Source organism: Balaenoptera physalus, assembly GCF_965194825.1.
Source record: "Balaenoptera physalus genome assembly, chromosome: 4".
NCBI lineage: Eukaryota > Metazoa > Chordata > Mammalia > Artiodactyla > Balaenopteridae > Balaenoptera > Balaenoptera physalus.
In genome coordinates, this window is record NC_138891.1 from 144,946,304 (window position 1) to 144,958,457 (window position 12,154).

At 61.4% G+C, this 12,154-nt stretch overlaps 1 protein-coding gene across 3 annotated transcripts in view; it reads right to left on the reverse strand.

Annotated features, from left to right (window-relative positions):
- The window catches only part of ICOSLG (inducible T cell costimulator ligand), a 28,854-nt gene extending 17,131 nt beyond the window's left edge, over positions 1-11,723 (reverse strand). The window contains exons 1-7 of one of the 3 annotated variants that reach the window (XM_082459894.1): positions 10,246-11,723; positions 8,817-8,857; positions 7,557-7,922; positions 6,575-6,856; positions 4,387-4,557; positions 3,404-3,439; positions 412-2,746 (exon numbers count right to left, since the gene is read on the reverse strand). In XM_082459894.1, the coding sequence (XP_082316020.1) occupies positions 2,643-2,746; positions 3,404-3,439; positions 4,387-4,557; positions 6,575-6,856; positions 7,557-7,922; positions 8,817-8,857; positions 10,246-10,259 (1,014 nt within the window). In that variant the 5' untranslated portion in view covers positions 10,260-11,723 and the 3' untranslated portion in view covers positions 412-2,642. Of the gene's footprint in view, positions 1-411; positions 3,440-4,386; positions 4,558-6,574; positions 6,857-7,556; positions 7,923-8,816; positions 8,858-10,245 lie in introns of those variants that run through there. The other 2 variants (XM_082459893.1, XM_082459895.1) reach the window with 2 other exon arrangements.
- Between the last annotated feature and the right edge of the window lie 431 nt (positions 11,724-12,154).

Below are 12,154 nucleotides of genomic sequence, written 5' to 3' on the forward strand. Positions count from 1 at the left end.
GCACCTCGGACTCTTGCGCCCAGCCGGCTCCTGACCTGGAATGTTCCCCGGGCTTCGCCCTGAACCATGAGTCACCTCTCCTGTGCCCCGTGCGATGGGGACCGGGACAGCGGATCGCTGCCCTGCCCTCCCCGGGGAAGGTGACATGGGATCCTCACCCTCGGGTCACTGACCTCTGGGTCCCTGTCCGTGGTGGGACGTTGAACAGCGTCCCCCCTCACCACCCGTCAGAAGCCAGTAGGGACCCCCAACAGTGACAACCAAAATGCCTCCACACTGACCAATGTCCCCTGGGGGACGGGGCCACCCGGGCGAGGACGGACGGGGCAGGCGCAGGGTCCCCGACGGCAGTCAGGACGGGCTGAGTGGACCGAGCCCGCGCGCACACTGACCAAAGCTGCCAGACGCAGGCACGCCGACTGCTTGTATTCTCCAAAACCAGGCTTCCAGAAACGTCAAAACGTGGCGCTCGCACGCTGTCCACGACACAGCATGAGGAACAAGCAGCGGCCCCCAGGGGGGACAGGCCAAGGGTGACCCGTGCGAGCTGGGCAGAGTGCCCCGTGGCCCCAGAGGCCGGAGGGAGCAGCGAGGGTCCGCTGGGGCCCAGCGGGGAGATGATGACTCAGGGTCCGGAGCCTGGAGGCCGTGGCCTCAACCGCCCGGGAGCCCGGGGCCCAGGCAGAGCCCACAAGCGCGATGGGGGAGGGCCCCGGGCGGCCGCGTCACGGGGCCGGAGCGGGAGGCCGGCCTAGCCGCTTCCCCAAGAAGGAAACCCCTTCTGATAGGAAAGCTGGAAGCACACTCGGTCTGCCTGCGGCTGCCCCGTCCTGCCGGGCTGAGACCCCCGCCCCGACCATCTCCAGGGGCCTCTCAGGGTCGGGCAGCACGGCGGAGAGGCCCCGAGGTGCACCCGTCCTGGTGTCACATCACAGTCACTGGGGACAGGCCTGCGGCCACCTGACGCACCCCACCTGCTGCACTCAAGGGCCCCTCGGGCTTCTTGCTCGTGGTGCCACGAGTCACCTTCTGTCATTCTTTGAGGAACCACACTTGTCTTCTAATGCTTTCATGCTAAAGTCCGTGTGGATCCCTCATGACACCTATTTAAAAGCCACGTGAGGGCTCTTTGGTACAGAAACAGACAAAAACACATGCACAGTTTCCTGGGACACTGTTGGCTCAGGCTCCGCGCTGAGCCGGCCTCATTAAGTTTGCTGCGAGTCTGGGTCTGGGGAGCACAGACCTCACGTGCCCGTCGGTGCTGATGACCCCAGGGGCAACAGACCCGTTTCCTGGGGGCATGCCCACCGGGGTTACCTGGCAGCCACCTTTGCAGAACCTTCTGGAAACAGTGAACTGCTAGATGCAATCCAGGAATCAACGTGGAAACCGCCTGGGCAGGGTCAGGGCGTCGGGCTGCCGCCTCCGTGGACTTGGCCACCGCCCCACTCCAGTCGCCCGGGGGCCCGGTGGGCTCCGAGGAACCCGGCCCGTGAGGTGAAGTCTCCGTCACGACCGTGCAGGTCCCCAGGGGAGGCCCGCGAGGGGCCCTGGGTGATGGTATGGGGCCGGCAGGGGCTGCCCAGCAAGATTCGAGGGAATTGCTGCTGCGTTTGAAGAAAGGCTGCCATGCAGCCGGAAGGCCGCCCACTGTCCACTCACGGCCCCGGTTTGAAGGACTGTGACTGTCACCTGTCTGTGCTGGTGTCTGCTGGAGACGTGTGTCCCAGCCCTGCCTGCCTGTCCCCTGCAGCGGAGCCTGAGCCCCGGGCCACCATGCCCAGCTGCACCGCCCAGCACAGACCTTCTCCCAAAATTCCACTGTTTTTTCGTTGTTGTTGTTGTTTTTTTTTTTCATTGTGTTTTTGAGGAGGGAAACCTAGCTTTTGACCAAAACAAATGAGGTCGGGTTTTCCTCCCAGGGAGCATTCTGGAGGGACATGAATTCCAGGGGTTTTTCCGGTGCCACCCGCTCAGTGCTTCAGGACACGTGTGCACAGACGCCGGGTCCTCGGGGCGGAGACTAACCGGCAGAGCCAGCGTGTGGCCCCTGCACCTGGAGCGAACATGGCCTGGCACAGGTCATCCCGGAAGAGAGCGGCCTCAGAAGCCCGTCCGGCCCAGGCTGCTGAGAAGCGCTGCAGGTTCTTGGGGGCTGGCGGCGGGAAGGAGCCGTCACAGCCCTTTTCTTGTTCTGTGTTTGGCAGCGAAGGCGGGGAGCCCACCTACTTGGGGGCACGTGTATCCCCGAGGAGTTGCCGACCTATTGAAAGGGCCGCCGGGATCAGGGCAGTGCCCGCGACGTGCTCCCTGGGGTCAGCGTGGTCCTTCCAGGGGCGCCCGCGTGTCCCCACAAGGCCAGGTGGCCCAGTGTGCGTGCAGGCCCAATACGGGCGCAGATGGTGTCCTCTGCCCAGCCTGCCCGGGTCAATTCTCAAGCTGCCGTCCGACGTCCCTGCTGGTGGCACGTCCTGGGGGAGCTCTCGTCACACGTGCTCTTGGAAGGAAAGAGGGGAGAGGGCCGTGCGCAGAGTCAGCTCATTCTCACTCCGGAAGCAGACACTCATCCTCTCAGGAAGCAGGACGGTGAAAACAGGGTTGAAAACGCCTGCAGACGGGCGCCCCGTCGGACTCTCAGGTCAGCAGGCCCGGATTCTTTGGCAAGCTGTGTCCCGCATCGTCTGAAAGTGGCCTCGGGAGGGAATCTGCTGCGGCACCAGGCAGCCGCGTGCCCCGGAATCACCTGGGTGAACAGGTGGGCGGGCACTGCCGTGTGGGTCGTGCTCACCTCGGGCCCACCCTCCCCTGACGACCCTTCTCACAGGTGGAGAAACGGGGCTCAGAGCTATGGTCGTTGGCCTCAGGCACGGAGCCCGCCGGCCTGACCACAAAGGCCCTGGCAGCCCGAGGCACCTGCCAGTGGGAAACTGAAACCGAAGGCCCTGCGTGTGGCTACTTTCCCAAACTGGGGCGGGAATCACTCTGACCTTTGCTCTGGGACTGAGAGGTGCCTGCACAAAGGGTCTGGACTCGCTGGAGAGCCCCCGCCCCCAAGGGGTGGGGCTGAGATGGAGGGAGAACAGGAGGACTAGCTGGGCAGCTGGGGAGGGGCAGCGGGCTGTGGTCCCAGGCTCTCTGCTAACATGTATGTGTAGCTGTACGTTTGGAAAATCCCATGGCACAGTGTCAGCAAGAGAACGGGCTTACACGCCAAGGAAGGCCAGGGGGACAGGCCTTCGCTTGGGGTTTCACTGTCTCTGAAACTGGAAACGCCTATTTCCTGGTCATCGAGTAGCACCCGTGCGGAAAGGCGGGCACAGAGAGAGTGGAGTGCCCAGCTCGCCCGAGCCCGGGGACCTGCAGTTCCTCCACGGGTCTCCTTCCCTCCTGGCAAACTGACCCGTGAGCTCCAGCTCCGGCCTCGCAGCCTGGGCGCCTGTTGGGACAAATCAGAAACACTCAGGACGGGCCGTGAGGGGGCCTCTCTGAAGACCCCAGGGGCCCCGCACGCAGCAGCGCCCCACTCCACGGCTCCTCCGGCTTCCTGCTCGGGTGAGGGGCTCCTCAGGCCGCCCTGATTTCCAGGACGAGACGTCGTAAGAGGTCAGGGTGGCAAGCACTTCAAGATGCTCAAGGGCCTTCAGCGGCCTGGCTGGGTTGGCAGTGGGGCCGTGGGCAGTATTTCTGGGCAGATGGCATTGGCAACCAAGTGGAAGCGCCAGGCGGCATGTAGAAACCCTTCCCGTCAGGCAGAGCTCCCACTGTGCGCGGGCTCTGCAATCCAGCCGCACCCCCTTTCCCCGCCCTCCCAGGAGTCCAGGAGGAGCCCGACCTAGTTAATAAGACCTTTGGGGATGCCCGCTGACCTCCACCACCAGGCCGACCTGGGGAGACTGTGCTGGCCCCCCCGAGGGGTTCCCCCGAGGCCCCAGCCCTCAGGCCCTCTTGTGACACCTGGGTGGTCCCAAGGTCCACATTCTAGGCTCTTCTGCTCCCCACTGTGAGTTCTGCTTCTTCGTTTTACACGGTCAAAACCCAGACTTTCTGGATCTGTCTTCGAGCTCGGCCAGAACTGAACAGACGGCCTTGAGGGACTGAAGGCAACTCGGCTTCCACAGACACACCACGTCCACATTAGGAGTCCGCCGTCCCCCCCAGACCCAGAGACCGGACTTCCCTTCTGGGGCGCAGCTGTGTCAGGATCTCGGAGGCGGAGATCACACCCAGGAGCGCTGGGGTTGCTATCCTCACGCGCGTGAGCACTATTAAACCGCGCTTCCGTGAGAGCAACACCACGCAGAGCTTGTAAACATCCTGGCAAAGGCCAACCCTCACCCCAACAAAATAAATGTGCAGTGTCTGCAGCGCGGGCTTCTCCGATACCTGCGTAGCTTCTGGAGGGACATCTGCTCCTGCACAGCCAGCCCGTGGCCACGGCCACGGCCACGGCCACGACCAGCACGGCAAGGACGCTGAGAACGGGCGGCTTCACCGCATCTTGGGTGTCGTCCACTGGGTCCTCTGTGATGCTGTCCTTGGTTCCCGTGAACGTTTCTGCAGGAAAGGAAAGTAACCCAGGACTTGTAGGGTCAGGAGGAAAAGGGGGTTTCTTCATCCTGAAGGAGAGAGCGCTAAGGGAAGTACTGATCCACCAAACTTTCCCACAGGTATTCTGTGATTTTTAAGCTATAAAGCTGACGGAGAGAAGGGTTTCCTCTTTCAGGTGAGCCTTCATCTCTTCCTGGGATGTCACTCCCCCTCACCCTACCTGTGTGACCTGTAGTCCCAGCCCTTCCTAAAGGTCCACACCTGGGAATGGGCATGGTGGGAAGTACAGTCTTCCTGGCTTTTTAAACTAAACTTAATTTAATTCTTTCTAGCTTAATTGCTGGCTTTAAAAAAAATGATGGTGAAATTCACATAACATAAAATTAACCATTTTGAAACGAACAGTTCAGTGGCATTTAGTACATTCACAAGGTCATGCAGCCAAAACCATTATCTAACTCCAGAACTTTCCACCACCACAAAAGGAAACCCCCTACCCATCAGCAGTCACGTCCCATCCTCTCTCCCAGCCCCTGGCAAACTCTAATCTAATTTCTGTCTGTTTGGATTTAGCTATACGGGACATTTTGTACAAATGGAATCATACGCTACGTGGCCTTTTGTGTCTGGCTTCTCTCACTGAGCATCAACTGCAAGGTTCATCCACGTTGCAGCGTGGTCAGTGCCTCAGTCCTTTCCGTGGCTGAGGGACGCTCCCCTGTGTGGATGGACACACCCCTTCGTCCATCCGTGGACACTTGGGTTGATCCCACCTTTTGGTTATTGTGAATAAGCTGCTGTGAACATTCATGTACAAGTATTTGTTTGATTCTCGTTTCCAGGGCTCTGGGGTGCATACCTAGGGGTGGAATTGCTGGGTCACATGCTAATTTTTAAGGAACCAGCAGACCGTTCTTCACGGCGGCTGCACCATTTCCCATCCCGCTGGCAGTGCACGAGGGGGCCAATCCCCCTGTGTCAGTGTCCTTGAGAGTGGTTCTCATGGGCAGACAGGCAATAACCTCCCCGGGCAGCTTGTTACAAGTGTCCCGTGTTTGCCGAAACCCGGAGAAGCCATGAGCCAGACGGTGGCTAGGCCTCCCACGCACCTTAGAACCATCTGGAAGCTTTTCAACATGTCCTGTTGCCTGCACAGCCCAGAGGTGCTGATTCAGAGGGTCTGGGCACAGGGCGGGGTGATGGGGGTTGACAGGCTTCCCAGTTGTCCCCCAGAGCAGCTGGGCCGAGACTACGGCCCCAGGAGGCCCTCCCATTCCCCTTCCCCTGCGCCCGGCTGACCGGCTGGGACGCAGAGGCCAGCGGAGGCCTTTGGTGCAGCCAGAAAACCGTGACCGCTGAGTCCCAGGGCTGCGCCTGCATTCCAGGAAGGCGAGTGCCCAGGCACGGGGGCTCCCAGCAGCTGGGCGGCTTCTTGGCAGCAGGCAGGCCCCCGACACCCCCATCCTCCAGCTCTCCTGCCCCTCCTTCCCTGGCGTCTCAACACTGGTGACAGGGACACACAGGCTGAGAGAGCCTGTGGCTTCTACGAAGGAGTCACCCGCCTGCGCCCTTCCACAGGGGGCCTGGGACGGCAGCCAGGCCCAGCCGGACCCCCTGGTGGAGGAGGGTTCTGGCGTCCCAGGGGGCACACGTCCAAAGAGCTGGGGCAGTGGCTGTACAGGAGGGGCTTCAATCCTGACGCTGCCTCCGCCTCAGCCTGCAGCTTCTGAAATGTTACATGACCTTTCGGAGCCTCAGTCCCTCATCTGTGAAATGGGTCACCAAAACTGACCCCCCACCCCCACCCCCGCCACGTGCGTGAGGATTAAGCGCCCCGAGCACCTGGCCGGCCCCTGCCCTCCATCGCACGGTGATGCCTGTCACCTCTTCTTCCTGTCACCACCTCTGAAGCCGCTGCCGAGTCACCTCAGAGGGGCTTTGTCTCCCACCTGAGAAGATCCCCCAAGTCACCCCTGGCCCCCAGCCTTGGGTTGGGGTCAGTGTGCAGACCCCGGGACCTTACCTGTCTGGCCGCTGGTCAGGTTCTGGTGAAGAAGCACATTCTCGATGCAGCAGCCCACGTCGACGGTGGGGCTCCGCCCGATGCGCAGGACGCTGACCACGTTGTACAGGCCCCGCGCGTTTAGGGACACGGTGCTGTTCTGCAGGGTGTCGTCCAGCAGGCTGTTGTCCGTCTTGTTGATCCAGTACACGTTGGGCCGCGGGTAGCCATTCGTGGACGTGCACGTGAAGATGAACTCCTCATCCTGGGATGGGCCGCTGACCACTGGCATGCTGTAGTTCGCTGCAGGGGAGGGAAATGGGCTGAGGGGTGCCAGGTTCCGAAGGTCAGAGAAGGGGGGGACACAGTGCCAAGGGCCAGGGTAGCGGGGAGGCAGCCGTCGTGCCCCGGACCCGGAGCAGGGCCGGGACCAAGGCTGTGGTCTGGGCAGCAGTACAGGCCCTGCTCTACCAGAGTCACGCCCCGCCCCCAGCCCACCAATAGGGGCGCTATGAGCCGGGCGGGCAATGACCAGCACCCACGTCCCACCCCAAGGGGGTTGGCCTCCTTTGAGTCTAGTGACACAGTCAGCTGGCAATTCACCCGTCTCTCCACTGAACGGTGCCCCGAGCAACTTGGTGGAGGGGCTTTAATTTTCTTCCTAAACTCTGATCTCATTTAGTGCCTTATATCACTCCCTCCTAATTTCATTAAAACATCTAGTTTGGGTTGAATTGCAGAGTTTCAAGGCAAGGACAGCAAGCTTAGGAGCTCTTGTGAGAAAGCAGGCACCTTCCAGGCTACTGGAAAACTTTCTTAGCAGCTGAACGATATTTCCACCACCTAAGCTGTGCACATGGTTTAAACAGAGCCCCGCTAGAGGGATCTAGATTTCCTTTAAGGGAAGACACGGGTGAATGAGCCACAGAAAACAGGTCTTACTGACACTTCTTCCAGGACGTAAGGCTGGGATGGAATCAGCTTGGCAGCTCTTCCGTCTTACCTGCCACGTTTAGCGTGACCGTGACTTCCAAAATCTTTTCTAATTCTAAGGATTTCCGAAACACCAGGCAGTTGAACTTCTGCTCGTCCTGGGGGGTGACATTGTGCAGGTGCAGAGAGAAGTTGCCCTGCTTCATGCCGTCCAGGGACAGCCGGGCCCGGCCCTTGTAGTGGTTGTCACCGTGGCCGGCAGAGCTGTTTCCCGAGAGGTAGTAAGTCACCACGGAGTTGGTGTTCCGTTTGCCTGGCACGCTGATTTGCCAGTAAACATAAAGGTCATTTAAATCGAAGCTGTTTCCTTTAGGGTAAATGCAGCTGAGCCAGACATCACTGCCCACCATCGCTCTGACTTCTTCTTCTTGAATCTCTGCAAGCATCCAAAAAGAACAGAATTCATCTTCCGCACTTGACTCGTAACTTTGAAGTCACCCTATTGAGTGGCGGGGGGAGCTTCTGGGTTGCAAGACTCAAACCCCAATTCTGACTCATTTCAGTAGGAAAGGAATGTATTAATAATAAGATGCACATAGGAAAGCAACAATAGTTTAAAAATTGGGACACTGGCGGTAAGCTGCTCTGATGTATCGCCAGGACTGGTTTCCTGTCTCATGTCAGGGGCCAGCCAGGACCGCTCTGTTTTTGCTACTTCTTGGGAGTTTACAATGAATTCAAAATAAAAAGTTTTTTTAAAAAAATTCAGACATTTGAAAAGAAAACATCAGCTTCTCAACAACATCATCATAGTAGTGTTTGCAACTCCATCAGAGAAGGCCTGGCAAGGTTTTGTGGTCTGTTACAACCACTCAAATGCCAGCAGGGAAAGTGGCCGTGTGCCCTGACCCGTCGCCCTGTGGGCTGGAAGGCCAGGCAAGGCCTCAGTCTCTGCTGTGGTGCCATAGCCCCGTTCTGTGCTCTTCTGGAAGCTGGTGGCTTTGGGGAGCAAAGCGGTCACGAGAAACAGGAAGCCCAGCTCCCAGCTCCTCTGGAAAGCGGAGGTTCTGAAACACTTGGGGGGAACTGCACTCTGCCTGCCCCAAACACAACACAAAACGAGAACCACGGGGTCTGGCCGAGCGCTCCCCTTGGTGGCTCTCGATGCCACACATTATCCTGGGCTTGGGGGCCCCGCTTTCTCACAAGGGCCCCTGGAAAAGCAAGCAGGGCTGTGGGGAGGACCCCACTGACACCTGCACCCCGCGGTCCTCACTGCTCAGCACTGAAGGGCTTGGAAGTCTCCAGCAAGAGCACCGTCTGCACTTACCAGCTCGCAGGCCACAGAGCAGCAGCAGGAGAAGTCCAGGACTGGGAAAAAACAACCAGAAAGGCAGGTGAGCCCCGCTTCTCCCGAATGCGGTCAGGAGCCGACTACACCCACCATCCCAGCGGGAATACACCCACACCAGCCCATCAGCCCAGGTTCCCGGGCAGCCAGGAATTCAGGGAGAGGAGACAGCACCACCCCTCCCCTGCCCAGCAGGCAAGCCCCAAGGGGCTGGCAGCCCCTGCAAGGGACCAGCTCCCAAGCTAATAAAACGCCCCTCAAAGCAATTATGAGAGTGTGATAAAGGATATCGAGAGGAATCACCAGCCCCCTGGTGGCCTGGCTTTGCACGGATGGAGTCTAAGAAATTGTATAAAATCGGAAAAAAAACCCACTTTCGGGGTATTTGAAGTCTGAGAGACAGAGAAGATGTAAGATGCACCCCCGCCACCCCGCCAGGGTCGGGTGAGCTCCAGGACAACCTTCTGAAGGAACGTGATCAATCTGAAACCAGATCTGGCGGCTCCAGCGGGGCTGGTGGACAGCTCAGGCCTGGGGGCCGGCAGACCCCTCTCATGCCTCCCAGGCTCCTGGCACCCTCAGCCTGGGAGCCTCTGCGCCGTGCACGCCTCAGCGGTGGCCCCTGCCTCACCTGCCACCACTCTGCCCCTGCCCCAGCCCGCTCCTCGGTGGGTCAGATAGGAGAAAGCACAGACGGGGCCCCCTGCTCAGGGGTGTGGGTGGCAGATGGCTGTGACATTGCAGTATTTTTATTTCCCGTTCTTGAGGGAATAGTCTTTACCTGCATTTCCAACTGGGGAGACTGGGGGGTGGGGCCCTGGGGTGGGTGGGCTTCTGGGCTGTGCGTGTGGGACACCTGGGGATGGGGTGCCTCACCAGCTCGTCAAGGGAAGCACAGGCTGCCGACGCTAAGACTGCCCTGAAGGGGGCACTTTGGCAAAAAGCTGTTGCCTCCCCCTCAGCTGGCGAGAGACCAGGAGTGACCAGCTGGCTGGCACCTTCCCCAGTTTGCCTTTGCTGATGCAGGAGGGGGAAAACCCAGGCGTGCGGGGGGCATGTCACCAGTCGGTGGGCACCAGACGGCATAAGAGCGACCTCGGCGCAGCAGAGTCACACCCTTCTTTCCTCTGGGCCACCGCCGGGGGCGGGGAGGGGAGGGGGGGAAGTGAGAGTGGGTCGCTACGTCTTCTCTCCCAGCTTTCCTCTTTCCCTCCCTCGGCAGGGACCCCGCCCGGAGCACACCCGCGCACTGCCACCTTCCCGCGCCGCCGGGCGGACAACGCCGGCAGGTAACCGCGCCTCCCGCGGCCCCGCGCGGTGCCGCCCCCGCTCCCGGAGCCCGAGGCCTCCGCTGTGCCGCCGGGCTCGGTTCCCCGCGCCCACAGGGCGCGTCCGCGCACACGCTCACCTCCTCGGCCGCATGGTGGGGGCGGAGACCCCGGGCCACGGGGGAACTCGGACGGCGGGAGCTCTCGGAGCGCTAGAGACCTCGGGCAGAGGGAGACCTCGGGCCGCGGAAGCCGTCGGGCCGCGGGACAGCTCCGAGCACGAGCACGAGCGACCTCGGGCCGCGGGAGCCCTCGGAGCGGCCAGCACTCGCTGCGCTCCCGCCGCGCCTCGGAGGCTCTGGGCGCTGAGCTGGTCGCCGGCTCAGCGCCCTCCCGATCCTGGCCCCGCCCCTGGTCCCACCCCCGGCCCGGTCCCTCCCACGGCCTTGGCCACGGGCCCCGCGCGAGGGAACGGAAGCTTGGACGCTGACTCCCGAAAGCTCAGCCCTTCCCAGGAGGGGGCGTAAGTCGGGGCCCCGCGGGTTGCAGGGTGGGGCTCCAGGTCCGCCGGGCCTCGAGCCTGGGCGCAGTAGGTGCCCCGGCAAGTTGGCGGCAGGGAAGGTCCGGTGGAGGAGGGCGGCCGAGGGCGCTGCGGGAGGGCTTGCCCAGCTGGAGGGGCCGTGGGAGGCTCAGTGCTGCCCCGGAGTCGCGCAGAACGTCCCCGGCTCCGCCTGCGCTCGCCCCCCGCCCCTGCGGCCTGAGAGCCAGCGGGGCGAGGCGCGCTGAGAGTCAGGACGTCCAGCGCTGGGTGAAGTCAGAGCTCCACGACTGTTCAGGGACGAATAAATGAGTGGCAGGAAGGAGGGAAGGCAGGCAGGCGGGCTCCACCTTCCAGTTCAGCCCTAGTCTCCCCGCACCCAGCCGTGCTGCCGCGTCCTTTGTCAGTCCTGGGCCACCTGCCGCAGCATATTTGCCTATTAAAGGCTCTGAAAAGCCCCCCGCGTGGAAACCAGTTCGTCTTTGCTCCTCCAAGCGTGTGGGACTTGTCACTCTTTTTTTTTTTTTTTTTTATTCTCGTCTGGGAAAGGCGGCGCGGAGCCCCGGAGCTAGGGGCAAACGCCCTGTTTCCTTCCTTGCCCACCCCTCCCCGTCTACACGGCCTCCTCTCTGCAGGCCCAGCTGAGGCAGTGCTCCCCCGCCCTCCTCCCGCACCGGCCAGGTGCCTGCCGGCGAGGTGAGTGGGTGGAGCCGTGAGGCAAGAGGCCGCCCCCGAAGGGCCTGGGCTCCCAGGCTCCCCACCTCCCCACCTCAGGTCTGGAGGCTCCCGTCGGGTGGAGCAGGTGCCGGGGGTGTGTCCTGCGGCCCAGGCTGGTGGGGGTGCTGAGGCCAGCCTTTGGGGAGCAGGAGAGGCAGGGTGTAAAGTGAGGGCAGAGCCCAGGGGGGCTCCCCTGGCCCCAGCCACCTGCATGCTGTCATTCTTTCAACAAAGATTTAGCGCCCACCTACCACACGCGGCCTATGTGAGTCCTAAAGAGAAAAGCTCAAGATAAGAGAATCTCTGCCTGGTGGAAATGAACATTTCTGTGGCGACAAGAGCAAACAAGACAAGGAAGCAGAAGAGCTGGGCTGGGAGACGCGGAAGCTGCTGCGGAGGAGGGTGGGGGCTACAGGTGGCGGGGGGGGGGGGCCTGCGGTCCTAAAGCGCAGGGACTTCGCCCCTCCCAGGTCAGGCTGCAGGTTGGGGTGGGGGACTTAGAGAGGCCAAGCAGGATCTATCCTCCCTTTGGTGGGGGGGAGGAGAAGGGACAGGGGTCCCGGCCAGGACTCCCGTTCAAGTGTCCAGTGAGGGCACAGACAGCCTGAACTTGGGTGGGGGGCATCAGGAAGGGGTTGAAAGATGGGGGCCAGGAGGAAAAGTAAGATCTGGCCAGGAGAACCGGGCGTGGGTATAAATCAGATCAGAGATGGGGTCTCAGGACGCTGCCCATCCCCAGAGCAGGAAAACCAATGCCGCGTCTAGAACAAACGCAGCGGGGACACTTGGTGGTG